At 35.3% G+C, this 23,344-nt stretch overlaps 1 protein-coding gene across 1 annotated transcript in view; it reads right to left on the reverse strand.

Moving 5' to 3' along the window:
* The window catches only part of KIF6 (kinesin family member 6), a 138,051-nt gene that overhangs the window by 29,452 nt on the left and 85,255 nt on the right, over positions 1 to 23,344 (reverse strand). The window contains exons 15-16 of the mRNA XM_052686505.1: positions 19,763 to 19,818; positions 1,454 to 1,504 (exon numbers count right to left, since the gene is read on the reverse strand). Of these exons, the coding sequence (XP_052542465.1) occupies positions 1,454 to 1,504; positions 19,763 to 19,818 (107 nt within the window). The remainder of the gene's footprint in view (positions 1 to 1,453; positions 1,505 to 19,762; positions 19,819 to 23,344) is intronic.

The raw sequence follows: 23,344 nt of genomic DNA on the forward strand, positions 1-23,344 counted from the left end.
AGAGTTTTAACCATAATATGATCCAAGTTAAGAAAAAAAAGGCAGCTGGAAGATGTTTACTTGGCTCCTAATTGAAACAATGGTGTGTTTTATTTCATTTTGGAATTATCCTTTTTACCGGGCTGCTTTTATTTAAAAATATCTTGATCACTTTCTAGTCATCAAGAAAGTCTCTGGGAGACTTGACACTTGTTACTCCTTGGAGGAACATTCGTCCAAAAAGCGGACAGTATTTCCCCATCTCATATCATAAATACTGTCACAATTTCCAGAATATTTAAAATCATGACTAATTAAGGAGAAACAAAAGAATGGAAAACACTTAGTGCAGTCCAGACTTTGTGATGGTAAGCAGAGAGCAATGCTCAAAACAAAGGCAAAAAGCACATAGGTTCCGGCACCCTTGTGGAATGTGCTAGGAGATAATATAGATAATACAAGAGAATATTTCCAATGTGAACAGCTAGTAAGGTCATTACTCTGTCTTTTCCAGCTTTGAATGAAAATAGCATTTGCAACACAAATGTCTATGTATTAAGAAATTACTATACAATACGTATAAGATCTTGAGGATAGGATGCCATCCAGAGAGGCATAGAAAAGCTTCAACAGTGAACCCAGGATCTAGGTGAGGTGGGCTTAACTTGTTATTGCCCCCAGCAGAATTTGGTCACATTTTTCTACAGTTTACTGTCCCAAAAGTGGAATTCTCATATAGTCACTACTAGGCTATTTTCAGTACAAAACCCATGGAGTCCACCTAAGGCACCTTAAGCCAAATTTCGATAACTTTACACGTATGTGAACAACTTGCATAGACATTTTTAGCTTCACAGCTGTGTCAACAGAAGCTGAAAGGAATAACTTTTCAACTTCTATAACTGGATGTGAAAGAAATGACCAGTATATGCTTTCAGTACCGACTGGAATGAAGAAAGTTTAAAAGGATGTTAGGTTGACAGTGGCAACATGCCTAACTAGAAGCTCAGCTTCAGCACAAATCAATATCTACCAGTGGGAAACAAAGAGTCATTAGAAAGCACAAAAAAATTTAAATGCAAATATCCCCTGTGGCAGGGGGTTGGAAATTGATGACACTTGGTGTTCCTTCTACCCCAAGCCATTCTATCATTCTATGATCTCAGACCTCTCTGTTTCTGTGTTGGTCAACCTAAAGAGATTGTTTTCACAAGTAAGGCAAAACAAAAACAAAAACCAGAAAGTAATAACAAATCCAATAGGAAACAAATAAACTTTTGCATAATTTTCCTCACCATACATAAAATCAGATGCTTTTTGAACCAAATCTCTGGCAAAACTCAAAAAGTCTGCATCCTTTATGTCACGGAATATAGAAATATCATGACATGAACTGTTGAAAAAGTACAATCTGCTCAACAATTAGATTAAGCCTGGGGAGATAACTTGTTGCTTCTGAGTGCTTTTGTCTTACCTAGAGCAGCTCTTTGAATATGTCGTCGTGTTACCTCTCCTTTCAGATGGTCTGCAAAGGAAACAAAATACAGATAGTTAGTTTTAAAATGTAAAAATATAATGAAGTCATCACTTATTTCCCATCATCAGAAATTTCACATGCAGTTGGCTAGTTTAAGGATCTTGTGATCCCCAGGACAACTAATTTGCTGAGTTCTCTTTGCTGTTGCAAGTAAGCAGGTATTCAAGATTAGGGCAAAAATTTGACTCCACATATCCTAAAATTTAGCTTTGTACAATAAGAAAGACCAAAAATGAAGCTATTTACTGTCAAGTACATTCACAGGATAATGAGGTCCTGCTGCTAGATACGAAAGAAGTCCAAGTGAGGCTAGAAAACATACAGAATTCCAAGTATTTTTTCAAACAGACTTGTAGACGCTAAGAGTGGAAATGAGATATTAGATCATCCAGTCCATCTCGTTGCCAGTGAAAAATTGGTTCTCAACAGTCTTTTTTTTCTTCATGTTTGTCCAACTCAGTTTTAAATATCCCATGTGCTAGAGCTTCTGCAAGTTCCACTGCTCAACAGAACTCACTGTGCAGACGTCACAAGCGTTCAATTGAAACTTGACTGAATTTCATTATTTCATTATTTCCAGTTAGGATCCCATGCCCCCTACATTTCATTTTTACCCTCCTATAATTAATTTCCTCCTTGATCCGTGACAGTGGTCCAGTTCACCAGTTATTTCAAACCATAATTAGATTACCACACGGGAAGCCGTTATTCATTGATATTAATGGAACTGATAGAGGAAAAACATAACCCTAAATGTGCAATTTCAGCAGAATTTGTGTTCTGTGTGAGGATGGATTATATCTCTCAAATTTTTTGAGACTTGTTCATTGTCTCTACTAATCTGTACAACTGGATACTAGGGATAGAAAAAAAAAAAGAAAATGAAAGAAAAAAAAAGAAAAAAAGGCCCTGCAGGATTCATGTTTTTTCTTTAGATTGATTACTATTTATATCATATTAGTATGTATTCTGAAGTAAAAATATTTTCAGAACAAATTAAGTTATTAAAAGCTGTCAAATGTTTAAATGGAAAATGAAAAAAGAACATTTAAATTCACAGGTCACAAGGATCAAACTGCTGTATAAATACTAAAGAATTATGGCTAATTAATGTCAGAGAAGTAAGAGAATATTTCTTTGATGTTTAGAAGCACTGTGGAATAGGTACAGTATTCAATATATAACAATGTAGCAATTAAGTCATGTTGTTTTGGATGTCTTATGAAAAAATAGGACACACAAAATACAAAAACAAAACCATTAAAATCCTACCTACTCTTTGGCTATAAAAATGATACTGTAGATTTCCATTTTGCTGCACATTATGTTATACTGTTTTCAATTATTTCTACTGAAACCAGAGAATTATTCCCCATTTAAAGCTATCACAAACAAACAAAATATTAGAAATAAATTTTAAAACTCATAAAACTGGATTACATTTTTACAGATCAAGCCAATTTGAAAGATCCAAACTTATGGAATTTGTGCTTTGAAAGATTTATAGAGCAACTCAGTTGAAGTCAATAGTCGGTGAGAGGACATTAAACATACCATTTTTTCCCCCCAAATTGCTTTTTTTGATCCTGGAAATTAATATCCACAGCAACGTTACTGTATATTGAACCATGAGACAATTATGAACCAATCTGTAGCAATTTTGTGATTTATCTCAACGGACTGATCTTAGCTGAGGTTGCTCAAAAAATCATGTAGTCACCTATCACACATGTATTTTTATGCATCAGCTTAATACATCCCTTTCTCATGCATTGTGAGCTGCAAAACACATTGTCACTGGCATTTAAAAAAAAAAAAATAGGAGTTATAAAATAGGAGTTATTAGAAAAGGAGTTGTAAGTAAGTAAAATATGCTATTTATTAAAAGTGAGCTGAGAATGACTTACATGTGAAGTTCTCTATCATGTCAATACGTGACTTTAATGCCATCAATACAAATACATGAAAATAGAATGTAAGAGTTGTTTTTAAAATGAAGCAGCCAAGAAGCTTCACTTTTCATCACCTCTAATTTGCCAGTACAGCTGGGACAGACAGCACAGAGGATGCAGGAACCCTAATTTTATTGCCAGCAGCATGTAATGCCCCAAACGCTCTCCCTCCTTTTCTTCTAGCCTTCACTTCTGCTCCATCCATGACAGGGACCATAACACTAAAAGACATCTTGTCCTTAAATCTGATGACCTCATGAACAAACAAGACCACCTACAGTCAGAGAGGACCCAAAGAGAAGTTCTTCGGCTAGGAAAATAAAAATCTAATCTTACCATTCTTATAGCAAGATAGTTTACTTTTTGTTCAATAAGAATAGAAAGGTGACATTTATCTGATTCAAATAATCCCAACTTCTTACTCAGGGCAGCATAAACCGAACTCATTTCACAGAAAAGTTCCTGAGGAGAAGCAATTATTCTATTTTGGGAAAAGTAGCCTAAGCTGAAATCCTATTCAGAAGATGAGAAGGTGTCACGAGGCACCTGACTATAATTCCATACCACTACTTAGGCAGGTACAATTTAATCTTTCAGTTGATTTTAATCTAATTTGAAATTTTACTGTTTATTTAGATTTCCTTTTTTTGGGGGGGGAGGATGGGGAGGGGAGGGAAGCCCTCTAGTTTTCACACAGAAACTCTTACTTATGTTAACAAAAAGTTAACATTTTCTGTCTGTGTTTTTGATTAATCTCGCTCTGTTTTCACTACAAATATCTGTGGGGAAGAGTGAATGTTCCTGACCTGCTCTGCTTTTCCTTCTATGAGAACATCATCATCCCAATGCAACGTTTGAAGTTTGTAAGTGACACAATAAGGAGATGATTCAAATCCTTCTGCCTGCACAGATCTTCCCATGTAAACAAATTGAAGATTTCAGTCTTTAGTACTGCCAGTTCTACAACCTTCATATATACAAATATTTACCCAAATAAATATGAAGAATAACACTGTTATTCAAAAACAAAACAAAACAAAACATTCTTGTGATTCCAACAGTGTAAATTTGTGGACAACTAGTGCTTAAATATCTTCTGCAAAAATTGGATTTATACTTGGCAAATATCTCTCAATATATGGCTAATTATGTTTTCTGAAGTTTCACCAAACAAGAAGCTAAAAGGATGTCTGAAGTTAATATTAAATATTTATATATTTTTTTCCAATGGAGTCATTCTTCATTTGAAGATAACAATCCCAATAAAATGTTCAATGCTGCAACTTCGCATGCTTTGGCAAAAATGTAGTTTTTGTGAATTTAAGAACTTACTCAGCATGCAGCCAGCTGTCATTTAGGCTGTGATAAATCTGTTGGTTTTGGACCGTGTTTCTGGACACATGTACCATCCCGAGGTATGGAAAAGAGATGAACTGGCAACATAGAACTTCAGCTTTGTGACAAGAGACAAAAGCAAAGAGGTAAAATGGAGACAAAGTGGAATAGAGAAGTCTAATTAGGAATGAAATAAAGCAGAGAGAAGTATCCAATTATACTAATCAGTAACAGAATAAATAATTTGAATAGAGTAGCTCTCCTGTAACTTTTTTGTTTCTGTGTTACCCTAGACTATTTCCAGGATCTAAAACTATCTTCCAATTAATTTCAGACAGCGAATGCTTTGACAATACTCTACATATTTCAAGCTAATACAAAAATGAATATGTTGCAATTAAAAAAAATATTGATTTAAAAGCATACATTTTTCTAGCTTCACTTGAGTCCACATTACAGGTTTTAAAACTTCTCATATGTTTAATCAGATGTTCCATTTAATATATGTTCCATATAATACTACTCTGAGGCTTCAAAGGCTGCCAACTTAAAGAATACTGGACAAGCAAAGAGTATACATATAATTCACACTTCCTCTTTAAGAATATTTGCAGTTAATATTGTGGATTGACCCTTATCTTTACGCAGGGTATTTTTTGACTTTGTATTTGGCAGGCTTGAGCCTTTGTCAACAATCTCTCATCTACGGTTATTTCTTAATATTTTGCTATTTTTTTTTAACCTCATTTTCCAATCTACGTTTAGCTGAAGTCATTCCATCTTCTAGATCCTGAAATCTTCACAGCTTAGAGTGCATCTCTTTCTTTTTCCATCTTTGAATCTGTTTTGTTTTAACTTAAAATAACTAACAGAACCTCCTCTTAATTCTTCAGGAAACCTCCCATTCCTGGAACTCACCTTCCAGGGCATACTGAGTCTTTAATTATGCTATATGGTCTAAACATTAGATCTGTGTTTAGAGTCTCCAAAAATCACAACTGTTTAATACAACTGAGGTTATGTTTTCAAGGCATAGTGCAGAACAGAGCTACAGCTGACTTGCTAGCTGAAATGCTTACACAACTTTCACCCATGACAAAACCATGCTGACTGGGGAATGTTTTGAGATTTTCTGCATGTTGCTCTAGTGTAGTTAGACTGATAAAGAGAGCATTTCTCCTTCTCTATCTAGTGGCTATCCTGGTGCAATGGTATGCTCCCTCCTATCCAACTTCCTCCTTTGGCCTGGCTGTTAATCTTAAGGTCTTGCTCAGGACTGATAAGATGATTCTGCTAAATACTGGAACTATGAGTCAATCATCTCATCCAATAAATAGCAAACAGCCTGAGAGCCCTGTGAGCTCTAATCCTAATAGACAGCATATGACTTCCCCAATTCCTTCCACATATTGTGAAGTTTGAGTGACTATAGTCTCAGGGTGGATTATGTGAAATATTTACCAGAGATGACCTATTGAAATGTCTTTAAATCCTCTTTAAAGGAGGACATACTCCAGAGTGGAGTATGGTGGATAATCTCTTTCAGGATGGTTCCCTAAGTAACATTACCTGAGATCTCTGCTGTTAGCAATCACCAGGGGCTAACAGGTATACTGAAAATAAGAAAAAAACCAACATAATAGAGTGCAGAGTAGGGTGGAAATCCCATGGCCAAACCTCATGATCATCCCGCAGGGTTGGGGACTTGATGATGCTACTGGAACCAATAAACACTCTAGTTTTCCTGAGCCATATGTTGAACGTGGCCAGATTTATAGTGCCAAACTGGGGACCATTCAGAATATAAGCTCAGCCCCAGCCCCTCTGATGTCTGAGGACAAGCTGGAATGCAATGGGGTTTAATTTTCTGCCAAACTTATCTGCTCTTTTCACATGACACCTGGATATCTTGCACAGACCCAGAAATCTCTAAGTGGTTTGGACATCATCAGGATAAAATAAGCCAAATGATATAAACAAGTGCTGTGCTGTCCTGGCTTGTGGAAGTAAGCAGCCCCACTGTTTGTAATGCAGTGCCCCTACATATATAGTTGGACCCAGCTGTTAGCCAGCTATGAAAACTTACTACACCTCTGAATTGACTGCATTTGATTTACAGAGTTGTGTGCATCCATTTGAGGAAGAGGAGTCTTGCTGAATAAGCACAGTAGAAGTTCATATTTAGCATTAGTAAGGTAAATTTTAGAGGCAGAGTACTCATAAATTCCATAACATAACTTCCTTAAGTCTTGTAAGGAATGACTTTCAACTGAGCTTGAGGCTGGAGTTTCAGCAGTTTACAAAGGATTTTTAAAGCATTTTATTTCTAATCAGACACTGAAGTAGGAGACATTGAACTAAAACGGAAATACATGAAAGGAGTATTTCTTGAACATGGAAACCTCAAATGGAGATAGTTATGGGAAATCTTATCAGATGTATTAGATACTTTTAACAATTGGGTGCTGAAATTTTATGACAACAAAACCTATGATAATAAGTATATGTTGTAACAGTAACAGCACAAAAAAAATATTCTGTTGTACCTCAGCATCCCACCACACTAAGAGCAGGCAAACTGCTCAGCCTTTCTTTGACCCAAAGAATCATTTAGGGAAAATTCTGACTCTTCTTATAACCTCTGTCCTGGTGTGTTGAAAAAAATGGGTCAAAAAGTTCTATAAGAACAACCTGGGGAGACGAAACGATCTGTAATCTGACTCAACACTGTTTCTGATGTAAGTGATGTATTTTGGGATACAGGGCTGGCCAAATCCCCATGTAAAATGACAAGTCCTAGCTTTCAGAAAGTTCTCTGAGGCATCATAAAAGGAGAACCATGATTGCAACACTCAGAGTCTCCTGATTATTGCCAAGATATTTTTCAAGGTACAAAACATAGACCTCATCAACAATAAAAGTATATTAACGATAATACATGAGTAATATGTTGTAAGTATTACCTGCTGTAGTGGATTTCTGCCTTTTGTTGACTGAAGAAACATCTCCAACAATCTAAGATTTAACTGGCTCCCCTTTCTCCTTCCCTATCTCCCTTCCAGTCCTCTCCACATTTGCTGTCAAAGGTTTCTGCCCGCACAGAAGAGCAGGTAGAAGCAAGCAGCTGCCTGTGTTGTGGGAATTCCAGCAGTCTGGCGTCTCAGCACAAGAATACATTTAATGACAATTTTCAACATTTTCAAGTTAATTGCAACATATGAAATGCCAGCAAGGTAGCTGATGATATCTTGTAGAACTCATCAGTCAGAGAAACTTGGAAAAACAACAGGTTGAGAGTTGGATGCTCAACTCTGACTTTCAGGTCAAATCTATGGTTTCAAGCCATAGTCCACACTCAGCATATGAGCAAATACTTTTGGAAATGTACACTTTTCCTAATACACTCTAATTCTTTCAAATTTATATATCATAGACTCAAATGTATACATTTGACCACGATGTAGAATATGGGAAATTCTTTTCTTTGCAATACTCAGCAGAGAAAGTAACAGTTTATGGCAACACTTCAAATTCCTTCAAACATGATTAAATCTATAAATACAAATCTTATGAAACAGCCTTCTCTGTCACACATACTGTAGGATAACTCTGCACTTGGTTGTTTCTTAAGCCACTCAGTGGTCCTCTAAATTCTGTTCTCATTTCTATGTATTCAGTTCTATCTTGTGTATCAACTCCCTGCTCTCTCAATTTCTTTTGTTAGTTTTGGCTAGATTATATCACATTTATTTTTCTTAACTAAGATGAGTGCTTACCACTTTCTCATCAATGATCACCTCTGTAACTGTTCATTATTTGGTCTGCATTTCCATAATGCTCTTTATCAGGCAGGCTTTTTTTTTTTTTCAGCAGCTTTTTTTTTTTTTTTTTCCTTTTTTACCTTCTTTTTGGTACGCACAAAAAAATAGTTTGGTAATGTTAAACAGCAAAACTGTTCAGAAACTGTGTTCGTTTTTTTTTCTGATCATAACATTTTTTACCTTTCTCTTCCTTTTACTGCAGACTGCCTTTGGCTCTTTAGGTCTGAATTGCTGAGCCCAAGTCCCATTCATCTAAATTTCGGGACTGATACAATGTACCTCAGTGCCCATTTACCCAAAGGCAGAGAATTCTTCTTTATAGGAAGCAATATGGGAAGAGGCTAATGCACATAAATTCATAACAGTTTGCATACACAATACTGGAATATCTGGGCTAACCAACAGCAAACACTAAATGCTCTGGAATGCAGTTCAACATTTTGAAACTGGAGTTCAGAACTTGGATGCTTTCTGAATTTAGAAACAAATACTCAGATCTTTATACTATCATCCCAAAGTGGGCTGTCACTACCCATCTTTTATTTTTATTTTTTAAAGTCAAACTCAGTGCTGCCAAACATTTTAAACTAAGCGTGGATGTTTATCAAGAAATACTCTCCAGGACACTTCAGTAGGAGGACAAATAATTTCTGGATTCTCAGTGGGTAGAAGATAGGTTGCTGAATGATCAGCTCAGCCAATGAAAGTAGTATTCCCGCATGCACTAGCAAAGGCAGTTTGCATTGCAGGAACTGAGGTGGACTAACACTGTGCTAATTTTCTGGATAGCTCTCCTGAATCTAGTTGCCTAAATTTCCTTTAAGCTATACCTTGGATGCCTAAGACTGTTTTTAGATGTTGTTCAAAGTTTATAAATATTCTACAAATCTATCTTCCTTCCATGTACTGGAAAGGAGTCAGAAATGATGCATATGTGGAAACTGTTGCTCTGTTGCATAATTTATTCATTAATTCAATATTAAGCTGGCCCAAGGAAGCATCACTGAAAAGCAATGATATATGGACAAGAAAGTATAATCTTAGATATGCTGCCGTGTTTTGAAGAAATCAGATTTTTAAAGTGATGGGGACAAGTTCTGAGTGAGAATGGGTGTATAACTTCTGTTTTTCTTGCTTGTAACTTGTGATAATCATACCAAGCTCATTAGCAGCAACCTTTGTTTGTTTGTTTTAGGTACATATTAACATCCTAGTCAAACCTTAAATAGCTTTCTGTAAAGGTGTACTATATTTATATCATGTTTTAGATGAGCCCAGGCCTTCTTTTGAATTGCTCAGCAATTGAAATTGCAGCCTGATTGCATATAACTTGCACAATGAGATCAGCAGCTCTGAAAATAAGTCTTTCCTCAAGCCTTAACAAAAGTGCATGAGAACATCATAAAATACAGCCCTTCACTATTGATTATACTTCTGCAACATTCACAGTCAGCTGTGATTACATCACTCTACAGTTCCACACAATTAAAAAGTATGTTGATTGGGGAAAAAATAGCTATTCTATTTCAGTACATATATGTATGTGCAAATATACTGTAAGGCTGCATCAATGCTGACCCGATGTGAAAATAAATTACAAGATCCTATGAAACAACATTTTTGCTTTTAGTGCTTGTGAAGAGGCATAATTCTTCAACAGTGCATCCCTGAATAAACTAATGGGCTCACTATTTCCAGACTTTGAGATCTTGACTCTTCTCTCCTTGAGTCTCAGAACACCCAGTACTAAATAAAGACATGATCAAAGACAACTCTGAGCAAAAATATTATAGAAATATTCTTAAAACAATAATATAGTTATGAATATTAAGACTTCTCTTAAAGAGCATATTCAACTGACTTCATCAGAACATATAAGCCTAACAAAGCAGAAAAACACAGCATCATTCTAGCAATGTTAAGATTTTTCAGTCTGTAGACAGACTACAAGAAAAAAATCTGTTTCTGAGAGGTACTTTTCCAGTTTATAGTCACGGCAGTTCATAACTTGATTAAATCCAATGAGCCTCGTCCATTTGGTTTTAGTTATTCTAGAGAAAACTCTAAGTAAAAAGTGTTTACTTAGGTTCTTCCTGAGCATAACTTTTTCCCCTGAAAATACTTCTGTTTCTAAAGAACAGAACATCATTTGTAATAATTAGAAAATGAAAATGTTTCCTACATATGTAGATTCCAGCATAGATCCAAAGAAAACATTAATGTCTTAGGCCTGGAGTCACTTACACTAATAAGGTTCCTCTGTTTAAAGAATAGCACATCAGGGGAGCATAATAGAGCTGTTCAAATGAATTCATTCATTTTGGTATTTTCTAAATGAGTCATTTGACAAATCATGTTTTCTTGTTCTAAGCACACATTCAGCCTATGCACTGTCACCCAGGAGCATTGCCTATTGTCTGAAAGTAAAAACAAACATATGTAAGCTATGCTGAAACAATGGACAATATTTAGAATTGGCGTAAACATATGCATTGCCCCCTGAAACCAAAAGACTTGTATCTTCCAAAATAGGTTTATTTTTTAAATTTCCTGAGTGCTGCTGCAGAGACATTTTTACATTACTGAAGATGCTATCTTCTAACCTTTTCTTTCTGGGAAAAGCAGGAAAGCAGTAAGGCTGCCAGAAAGCTTCTAGGACTTCTTGATTCTCTTTTTAGTCTCAGATTCGACATAGCAAGGAAGACAAATTCTGTCCTAATGAACGACAAACAAACACACAGCAATGGGAATTTTCAACCCCGGCCATGCTATGATTCTGAGACACTGCTCCTTGTATCGCTTCTGACATTTACACAACCCACTGGAGCAGTAGCAGCACAGAGAGTTCTGCTCCAGTTGCCATCAACCTATGAGTAGTACTGAAGTGAGACAAGATTTTGACCTATGATGTTTACATTGCCTACAGTAATTGTAAGAAAGATGGATCATCTTTCCAGTTTACAGAAAGGTACAGTAATACTTCACAGGCTACTATCATAGAATTTGTATTCTTGTCTGATTTTCCTCCTTGCTCACACATTTTACTACAAGTTTTCTAGTGACTGTTATTCAGCTAAAGGTATTGCTTCGTTATTCATTTCTTACTCATATGTATTAAGAATTACACCAAACAAACAACCTTACTAGCCTAATACAATGTGAGTCCTCCTCCTGTGCTAATTTGCAGTGACTTCTCTTGAGATTCTAATTCAAACTGTCACAAAAATTTAAAAAATCAGTTATTACTCTGACTCACTATGAACACTGTATATAAACAAAAATATGTATTAATGTGAACCTGTGAACCTTTCAGTGAGTTGATATTGAGAAAGGAAAACATATTCCTGCCATTCATCATTTTATATTATATACCTAGCTGCTCCTAGAACAAGAAAATAGGTTGTGGAGACTCTAATCACAGCAATGACCTAACATTTTGTAGCCATCTGCCAGGCCTGTGTGAAATGCTTGACACCTCTGCCTGTAAAGCACCTCGAGAAAGATGATTAAATGCATGGCACTCTGAATGATCACATTTATATACTGTGCTCTACAGGTCACCAGCTAAATTCAGCCGTAAGAATCATGCCTGAAGAGAGTTAGATGTCAGTAGAAAAAGAACCTTAATAGAACTGAGGGGAAAGTGATATTTCATTATGGAGAAAAGGAAATAAATTGAATTGGAAGGAGCTGTAACCAAATGGAAAAATAAGTAGCATGCTGTAAAGCTAAGTAAATCACATTTCTAACAAAGAACAAACTGCAGATGATGGCAAGGTGGTTAAGAAATAAAATCTGCAGAAACTCAGCTGTCTTTGTGTTTTTAATTCCACATTTCCAAAAACCAAAATATAACATTTAAAAAATAGATTCTGAAATGCAGTCATAACGGCATGATGATCAGATATTTATCCAAAACAAACACACATAGGAAATATGTTTTTTCAGCATTATGTTGCAAAACAATTGGGCCAAGAAATTAAGGAGAAAGAATCTGAAGACTCTGTCAACCATACTGAATGGCTTCAGCTTCAGAGGCTACTGCTATTTTTGGTGGACACATAAACACGCCTGGTTTATTACAAAACTACTTTGAAACTGACCTGGAGATCAGAAACAGGCTGGGGCTTCTTAGGCACTGGGCCACCTTGAATAACATCCCAGTTGGGAAATTACAGCTGGGGGACTGTTTGTCCCTATGGCTTGTTTTCTCTATTTTTTTTTTTTTTTCCCTTCACAGATGGCCACAGATTTTTCTGAGTTAATGTGCTCCCTTGTGTTAGTCAGAACTGACATCCTCCAGCAGTTAATAGCAAAGCTTCACTTGAGATTCGGTATATATCCCGGTGCTGGATAACTCCACTGATGCATATTTCTAAATCTACTACTTCTCATAGTAAACAACTGTCTCAGCTTGTTCTAGATCACTAACTTGGCTATTTGTCCAGAATTTCTAAGGTTCTCAACAGTCCAGCTCAACACAGCTTGGTGTTATTTAACCATTTGTTTAAATTATTCAGCATGACAGATGCTTGTGATAAACATGATGGGTGTCATAGACATCAGTTAAAAACATACCAGAGAATGGGTAGATTCTTTCCACTAAGATTGAATTAAGTGCAAGAGGACAAATTGTCTTCATCAGAAACAAAATGAAAAGATAAACAAAGGAAAAAAACAAACAAACAAAAAAATAGAAACAGAAAAATGGCTGCCTACGTACAGCTGGTTTTACTTTTTGGGGGAGGAGGGGGGAGTTGAGAGGTACTCACTACATTCATGTGCTTTCATATCTTACCTCAGCCAACTTATTCAGCACATGTACAATATTTTTTCTTCTCAGTCTCAGAATAACTGAAAATCCCTTAGAATCTTCAGCATGAGAAACAAAAAAGGAGAACAAACTGTAACATGACTTAAAGAACAATTAACTGGCATATCTTTTTCCTTCAGATATTTGTAGTTCACAAACAATAGCAATAGTACCATACAGTAGTAGTGATCCACACTCTACCTCTTAAATATAGGGCAGACCCTAAGTGACTGGCTGAGTGCACATTGATGCATTGTTCTCAAGACCAGCAAAATGCTGATCAGCCTTAATGGTGAAATTGTAAGTAAAGTTCAATATACTGTAATATATTTCATAATATAAGGATGACATATTTTATTTTAGTTTTTATATTGCAACTATATCTAATTCAGTGTCCTATATCAACTGGAAGAAAAAAAAAAAAAACAAAAAAAACAAACCACAACCAAAACAACCACAAAGCAAAATACAGAAGTCTTTTTTGAATTGTCTTTTCATCCCCTTACTCTAGTACAACACAAGCTCACAATCTCAGCTAAAGTTTTTCTTCAGTAAGGAGCTCAAGATTTCAAGTTACACAGACTTTTAAGGTCTCTGCTAAGAATACCGATTCATACTAAGCTACCTAAAGAATGAATAGAATGGAATGATACTATTGTGTTATCTGTTCATTCAATCTTCATACTGAATTCATTCACTTATATGCTGTTTGCATCTCATTTGAACCAGATTTGCTTGTGGAATGTACACTTTTAATGTTTTCTTTATTTTTTCTTGGAGCTAGTCAGTTCCTTAAGAACCCAACTCTGCTGTTTTTCATCTGCCATAGTCATTTCCAGAGAAATTCACTGTGCATGCACATCTGATACAAAACTGTGTAAACACTTAATACTTTCTGGAATTAAGCTAGAATAGTGTGTTATGCTAAACAACAGCTCTGAAGTCTCAGTGTTTATTTCCATAAAAAGATAAGTATTTCAGAGTGTTACACTGAAGGATGGAATGCATTATTAGAGCCTCACTTCGTTCATGGCTGAAACAATGTCCAGTGAATAAGTGTCTCCACTTAGAACGTTTGTATTAATATAAAATTAATAGATAATGCTACTTACAATATAGAGCTTTAAGAAAGTACCATGTTGATTTTAGAGGAGTTTGTTTTTGTATAGCAAATTATCACAGCATATTCAGTTAACTTAGCTTCCATGTAAAGAAAGGATTTTTCTTCAACTGAAGAATCATACCCTTCTTAAGTACATATGCTTATTCAGCAGAAGTTAAAAAAATGATTTTTAGTAATTCATGACGTCCCTCAACTCTTTCAATCCATATAATCATGGCCTAAAGTATGCACAATATTCCTAGAACCATCCTTGATATTCTAATTTTTAAGCAATAGATTCTCCTTCCTGAAAGAAAGTAATTTATGCCTACATGCAAAGATAAAACTTTGAAGATCGACAAAATAGCCAACAGAGTGCTGTCACACAAGAACACCTAGAAGTTTTCGAATGGAAAAAAATGTGGACTGGAAAATAGAAACAGGGCAGAATTGACCAGAAGTAGCAGCTGTGATCAGACATTACACATCTTTTTCAAATAAAAATCTTGCCATCAGTGGTCTTTTATACCATCATTTTAATTATCAACTTTCATAACTTGTCTGCTCATTTTAAATTAAAATAAAAATAAATTTTATATAAATTTTAAATAAAATTAAAATAAAATTGTGATCATATACACTGAACTTTTACTGTTGTTACAAGGAAGCCTTTTTTCTCTCTTCCTAGTTGCCCCCATTCCCTGTTTCTTACTGTAACTTCTCATCCGTAGGATAGAGTCTTGCACATAGAGAAAAGTTGATCATAAATACAGGATCTACATTATTTATGTTCTGAATAGGTTTTATGTGCAATGTGTAAGACAGTGAATCAGAATCAGTTGAGCACTGTTACATCTTGTCCTCATGCTCCCTTATCCCCACCATTTCAGTGTAACACTCCATGAACTGCAATACATAAGGACAACTTTTTTTTATTTTATTTTAGCAATTTGCAAGCAAATCAGATAAAGATCCTTCAATAACCTTGCTTTGTAATACAAGAACATTACTTCATTATGCACTGTCATCGGTTTTGGTATCCTATGGTCTTGTGCACTAAATTCAAAGCTTGAAATGAGGCAGAGCAGTGCAACATCTCAGCATTCCTGTGGGTATAGCCGCATCGTCAACATCATGTGCACATAATCCACCCACCTACCCTTTCTAATTCCAAGAGTGCCTGTTTCCTCACACTGTTATTACTCCCACATGAGTTTGCCCTTTCTCTCTCAGCTTCAATAACAACTTTAGCTGATTTCTGGACAGACAAAAAACAACAGCTGCTTTCCTTTCCTTTGGGCATTAAATACCATGTAGTACACTTTTCCTTAGGAAAAAAAAACTAACCCTAATAGTGGTATAAATACTCCAAAATAGACATTTACAGAGATGAATTGGAAATGTTTACCAATCCGAAATGCAACTAATGTGTAGCACATTCCTGTGTATGAGCAATATTTTTAGTCACTAGATTCTGAATGAATGTGTCATTTTCACCCACATTGAAAATGCTTAATGCCCCCAACTCTGCTGTATTATCCATAAAGGAACACTTGGGGCTTTTTCTTGGTATTTAATATTGAACAGTTTGTTCAGATGTTGTCTTTTCTCCTTAGTCTCAATGATGCTCTTGGTAATGATATAAAAAGCTCTTGTTGATAACTGTGTCCTAAAAATAAAACCCCTGCTAACCTTAACAAGGTGATGCTATATCTCCGCATCACTTTCTTCTCAAGTATTATCCTATGCATTCCATGATGCTATTCATGAATGACAAGGAACTGTATAAACTGGAATGCATACATGCAATTTTTGACCATTCTGTTTATCAACATCTTCAGCAATCTGGAACCTTTCCTATAGGGTGATGGATGATTCCTGTTCCTGTGCTGAATGAGAGTTTTGCAGTGATTGAACAGAGGTGGCATTTCCGAAGTTACTTAGAATTTATTAATTAGCATGAATTAATTTACACAAGTTAGGTACATTGAATTTCATCTGAAAGCTCATTAGATTTTGTGGAAAGAAAGGAAAATCTAAACATTAGCAAATTTCTTTCACCTCAGAGGGAGTTTCTGACTTTCTGATAATTTGCTTTCCATTACAAACTGAAGTGTCAACTTTATTCATTATGAGTAGTATTGTTGAATGAAAAAGACTAAACTTATAAAGAAGCCCTTGCCTCTGATACATACTGACCTTGAAAAAGAAGCACTCATTCTCTTGCTCCTCAATCCTTGCACCAAAACCCTCCACTCCCTTATTTGTGCCTAAAATGGATCACTAAAATTACTTGGGCTAGAAAAACTTTCCCATTATTCTTCCTATCTTTCTTTCTATCTATTTATCTATCTATTTATTTGAATATTAGATGAATAAAACTTTCATCCTACAAGAAAATTCTCCTACTTATTTCTAAGTCATGATGAAAAGTAATCATGATGAAAAATCTGAGAGACACATATTGTTCTTCATAAAAATAATTTTAAAATATCCACATTCACCGCAGTGCTGTTAAGCATAAAAGGAAGCAGAATCCAGGAACATGTGGTATAGTAGCAAAGGGGCACGCTAGCCACAATGTCTCATTTCTTATGTTACAGTCACTCTACACTTCACATCCAGCTTGCATCTAGACTATGTTTTCCTTAATCTTTTTATGCAAGCAATAACATCAGCAAAAGCCTACCACGAAAATCTTATTCCAGATTCCTTTTTCCAGCTTTAACTTCCTGACGTGTTTTTGAAATGCTAATGCAATTGAGAAGTGGTTAGATTATTCTGTGTACTGAAAAACACGTTTCCAGTCAGAATGAAAAGATATTTATTACACACAAGTTACAGCCAACTGCTGTCACTATCTCAGAATGTAATCAGACTGCATGAAATGTGCTTTATGACCTCTGTGGTGCATAGTTTTATACTATTAAATATAGCTTAGAAATAGAAGAAACTGATATTGATGGGATCTGTTCTTGATTGTGCACAAGGCAGACAGGAATTCTGAAGGAAACCAAAATAACAATACAAGTAAATGAAAGATCTAGTTGCAGGCTGCAGAGGACTCATATTCTTCCTGCCATATTTTCAGTAAAAATATGGCAGATAAATAGCCTTACTTAGTATCTTTAATGTTATGCATACTATGAACATGACAAATGAATGTTTTTTCAGGCTGCTGAACTATGTTAACCAAAGCAATTGCATTTGGTAAGCTGAATAAGCCATAAAGTTTTGTTCTTGATGTAAAGGTTTAATAACTTTTAGATTAGTGCTAATAGGCAGATTTATTTACAACTGTGATTAAATACAAGCTGGATGGGAGAAGAGAAGAGCTGAATAAAATACACTATGTATATTAACCAGAGTGCTAATTTTCCATGCCGCATAATCTTACACAGAAAGAATTTAAGGAAAGATTGTATGATATGATCACTCTCAAACCTCAAACATCGGTGCTTTACAACAATCCACAAAGCACTACATAGTCTGCAGAGATCAGCATATCCATATGGAATCTGAATATAATGGATGGAATCTGTTGCTCATACAGAAATGTTACAGTATGAACTAAATGAAAGGACCTCTTCCATTTTACAACCAAAATTAAAAAAAAAAAAGACGACTTAAATACAAGGTGCAAGTAAGGTGGCTGCTAGGCTCCTATCCCTCAAGCCTCACTATTACAGCCTCTGGCACTGAGAATTATGTGCTAGAGTATGACTGTTCATTGCTGGTATTCTCTATGCTTGCTCTAAAATGGATTACATCTTCAGCAAGAGAAAGAATTTTGACACCCGTGCTGACTTTGTCTCTACCTCAATCTATGCCAAGAATTCATTTGGGCTAAATATCACATATAAGTAAACCCAGGAGAAAGGATTAAATCAGGTCATTATGAACTTCGGGACAGAAGGAGAGGAAAAGAAGTTGTATCCTGACCTGATGGCTCAACAGATGTGCCTTGTCTTGTAGAAACAACCCAGTATTCAGAACACTGGCTCTGCAATGGGTGTCTCCGGTTCTGCATCACTTCAAAACGTCCTTGTGCAGAGGTTTGAACAAACTGTGCCATCATGGCTGAAATTTTCCATGTAGTAATTTTAAATACACTGTGTAGCATTCCCAAGTAGGCATTGTGATGTACCTAATAATGACTTGGACCGGAATCTGGCTGTAGTTACCATTCATTGCTATGCAGAACATAACCACAACTACGGTGAAAGTATAGAGCAGTCATCAAGAAGGCTTTGAGATTTTTGTCCTTTTCCAGCAATCAAACGCTATTATGAGACAAGAAGTGATGATGATGAGTTATTGCCCATATCTGCTGATATTACCTACAAAGAAAGGAGATAGAAACTGGGAGCCACACCTCAATGCCGAATTGCCTGTAAAGTTACTTCCTCACAGTCTGTATTTGAATCTCAAAGAGATTTGGTACACCTGAATGTCTACATACAAAAGAACACAGACCTGATCTCCAAAGACAAAAGCTACATTTCACATTTGATATAGAGTCTGGATAGCCAGTTGTTTGGAAGAATGTCAGACCTCAACAGAACTCAGAAATAACCTAGGAAGATATCAAGGCTGGAAGGAGGATTGGATAAAACCTCGCTTGCATTCAGTATATGTCTAGGTGATTTTTGGCTTCGAATGATTTGAAATTGGAAGCCAAATATATGCTGCTGGCACCCTAAAATAAAAAATGAAGAATTCCCCCACTAAGCTGCAGGACTTCAGTTAATCATTCCAAGTAATCTCTATGAAGGAAGTGCAGAGGAGTGATTAAACAAAGAAAGCTTCTTCTAACAAAAGCTATATGAAATTAAAGATAAAATACAGCTCTTCATCCACAGATATCACAATTTGAAACAATAATTTTTGGATCATTTCATCCCACAAGGAAATTCAGGAAATCCGATATCAGTATCTTAACTTCTCCCTTTGCTATATTTAAGACTTCCTATCAAATAAGGAACAGATCTGTTTTTCACATTATTTTCAATAATCATGTTATTTGCAATAATCACATTTTCACGTTACTCAGATTAAAATTGATACATAAAATTATTACTAATAACATAAGGTAATTTATCTCTCTGGAAATCTGAGTAACAGATTGATTCACCTATTTTAGAAATTAAATATCTATATATATCCTCTGAATGCTGTGATTTCATCAGCTATAGATGTAAAATGAAGCTGACATGTACTCACTTATTTTATTTCTCACTTCATTTATTTTTTCTCCAAGACATTTAGCTTCAGCATGCCTGTTAATGCAATGATACAGAAAACACAACTAATTAAAAACTTTGTTTACCATAGAATACCAAATTCTTCAGGACTACTTTTTGTTTTGTAAGTAGAACAGGCTGGAAAATATTTTCCATCCAAAAAGAGTTCGGTCTAAAAGAAACCATTGCAAATACAACTAATCGGTATGATAGAAAGAAAAGTAAATTTATATGACTATAAATGCTATTTCAATCTAAAGACTGTCTTTCTTTAAATATATAAATAGCAATTTATTACAATGAATTATGATAATATACATGCAATAATCTATTAATTTTAATATGATAAGTTAATTGCAGGTTTTTTTTTTTTAATAACATACAGCTATATAGAAGGAGAGCACAGAAAGAAAAAAAACATAAGAGAAAACAAAATATGTGAACTTCTGCTCATGAGGAAATAAAAAATTTAAACCTATAATAAGCATATTGACAATCACCATCTGTGCTATGTGAACATGCATGTCTCCATCATTAAGAAACCTCTCAAACAGAAAAAAGAAGGTGTGAATAAGCTACGTTATTCTGTTCTGCAGACAGTCCTTATGTGAATGCAAATATACCTACAGGTATGGTCCAATATTGATATAAGCTAAATCTAGCTAAATTAAGATACACAAATATCAAGCAAACAACAGCCCAAGTAAGAAGAATGGAAACAAATAAATCTGGCTTTGGAAAATACCTTTTTATAATATTCAGATAACTAGATCTCAAATTAAAGCTGAAAGTGAGCTTTTTTTTTTTTTTTTTTTTTTAAATAATGTGAAATTTCCTCTGGTACATTTCATTATAGAGGAATGCAATTTTTGTAGATAAATAATAGGAACAGACCAAATTTTCTGTTTTCCTTCAAGAAAATTTATAATTGCCTTTTGTAATACACAATATTTGTTTTACTTACTATACCACATTTCTATCATCCCAGCATAAAATAAGGCCTTTCCATCTTGGAGTAGTGTTTTGACAGGAAAAACGAACTTAGTCATCTCTTGGAGGAGAGACCAAAGGAAGCTCAGCAGCAAGACGTGTTGCTGGTGATTCAGTAGGTGGTTCTTCTCTCAGTGTTTACTGAACTAATCTACTCACACATTTCTTTAATGCGTGTGTGAAAGAAAACCACTTGTGGCAAATAAACATCACTTGATCCTTTCTACAAAAGTAGTGATTTTAAATCTGGCAGCCTGGACAAGTCTAATACTGGTAACTGCATTTCTCCTGCAAAGATCCATTTTCATTCTTCAGTCTCCTTCTTTTGACGCTGCAAATAACTTTCATATGCTTTTTACTGTAATTTTTTTTTTCTTCCACAACTGATTGAATTTAAGTAGAAAATTATTCATAGAGAGAAAAAAGTTCATCTGAGATCATCCTTGATAAGAGGTAATGTGATAATCACATTTTACAAACTCTCATTTCCAAAGCACTGAATAATGTCAGTGAAACAGTCCTCAAACATCCATGGGTATTGTTATAGAAATCTTAGTAAAAAAGTCAAGCAAGCAATGAATGTAAAAAATTGCAATTGTCATGAATAACAACACAGACATATATCCCAAATTGTTGAGTGAAGTAATTTAAACTGTATATGGAGGTTGCTCTGAAAGTAATATCTCCTATTTATTTCCATGGAAACAACAGATCAGAGTGCAATAACACTGTTTGATAGAGCAAATTCTCAGCTACAAAACACCTTTTTTCAACATAGTCACCATTAGCTATGCATTTTTGGCAGTGATGAACGAAAGCCTGCATTCTGCGCTGATAAATATCTGCACCAGTGGTGACACACCGTTGCTGTCTTCACTTCTGAAAAGCAACACCCACTGTGCTCACATCCACTGCTGCATCTCCATAAAAATTCACAAGGCATTTCTTCCAGAGCAGCCCTCATACAAATTGACAGTGTCTTGCCTGCCTGCAAGTTTGGTGATACTGAAAGTCCTTGGGGAGCCAAGACCGTGTTTCTCTCTTATAATTCAACAGTACTGTGTAAAATTTCTGGCAGTTATATGTCTAAAATAACTCACTGACGACATCCTGATAGTACTCAGATCATCAAGAATTCACATGGCACGTTAATTATTCCAACTATCAGAATTTTCTTTTTAGCTAGCAGAATGATGTTGCAGTGATGCTCACTTCAGTGTTATAAAACATTCCTCTCACTGTATGTATGTCTTGCTCTTTCATAAGTTTATGTCATCTACATATTTCATTAAAAAGCAGAGCCTTACAAATGCACTTGCATTACTGTTAGAACTTGATGCCTTATCCTCTTTTTTCCCTAGCAGTTTTCTGATATTTTACAACAGTTCTTGCTATAATTACTCCACTATACTTAACTCGGTACTACATAAAGCTGTTAAGGAAAAATGGCATCTATATCAGGCATTCATAGGCTAAATGTATTCTGCTGTGAGGATTACAACTGTTAATTCATTGTAACAGTTGAAATAGTAAAAGTTTAAAATGTAGAAGGACAATTTGCTACACTCTGACCTTTGTCATGTGATACTAGGCTTGATGCAAAAGCCTGAACTGTTATTTTCATCTCTGCAAATCAAACCCTGTTGGATGTGGAGACAGAACTGCAACGCACCATTTTTCAGTAAGCCTGTGACTGACCTGGATGAGTCTTGGTCAAACAGGATAACTGAGGAGATCCACAAATTGTATTTCTGTCTAACTCAAATAATGGCAAAACATAGTAGATAGATATGAATATCCCATTGGGAAGAGGGTCTTGGAAAACTGCCTTTTCTCAATTAGTTCATTTCCCAAGTGAAATTCAAAAGAGCTGGAATTTCAGGCAACCACATTCACATCTGTACACTTATTTTTCAAGGCAGAATTTAACAGAGGTAAATAGCTCCAGCTGGGTATTCTTCAGCACTTCCTATATCCTGCATAATGAAAGCAGAAGCCTTTGAAGTATCTGTGAGACTTTTATATAACCATTAGAACTATTTCAGACTTAGAATGCCCAAGCAAGTACAGAAGACTGTGTAGAGATCTAAAGGGAACAAACAAAAGTATCTCTCTCTTTTTCTTTCCTCCAGCTTCCATAGGTCAAATATTAACCTCATTAACTAACTATTGAGTCAAAAGTGGGCTCTGATTCATGTTCATAGATAAGATTCAGTTGGACAAGTTGAAGCCAACTGCCTATCCAGCCGGTGTCCGTAGCTAGTTGCCTTGAAAACAGGACTAGTTGAATGGGCTATGCATCTGTTTCTCAAATCCCATAGTTTATAAACTGGCACTATAACTAACACTTGGCATTAGTCTATGAAAGACCAAGAAATTCCATCTGGGAATATGAATCACAGTAAAATTAAATAAGCATGATAAAGACAAAATTTGATTTTATTGAAAGAAAAGCACTACTCTAAGAAAAAATATCTCTCATAATGCTGCATATTGGTAAGAATAAAAATGAGTGAACAATTACATTGTAAGCTCAAAAGAGTCCATGAGTATCCTACATGAACAGGGAATT

The sequence above is a fragment of the Tympanuchus pallidicinctus genome, unplaced genomic scaffold (genome assembly GCF_026119805.1).
Source record: "Tympanuchus pallidicinctus isolate F22 unplaced genomic scaffold, pur_lepc_1.0 scaffold1, whole genome shotgun sequence".
Classification (NCBI taxonomy): domain Eukaryota; kingdom Metazoa; phylum Chordata; class Aves; order Galliformes; family Phasianidae; genus Tympanuchus; species Tympanuchus pallidicinctus.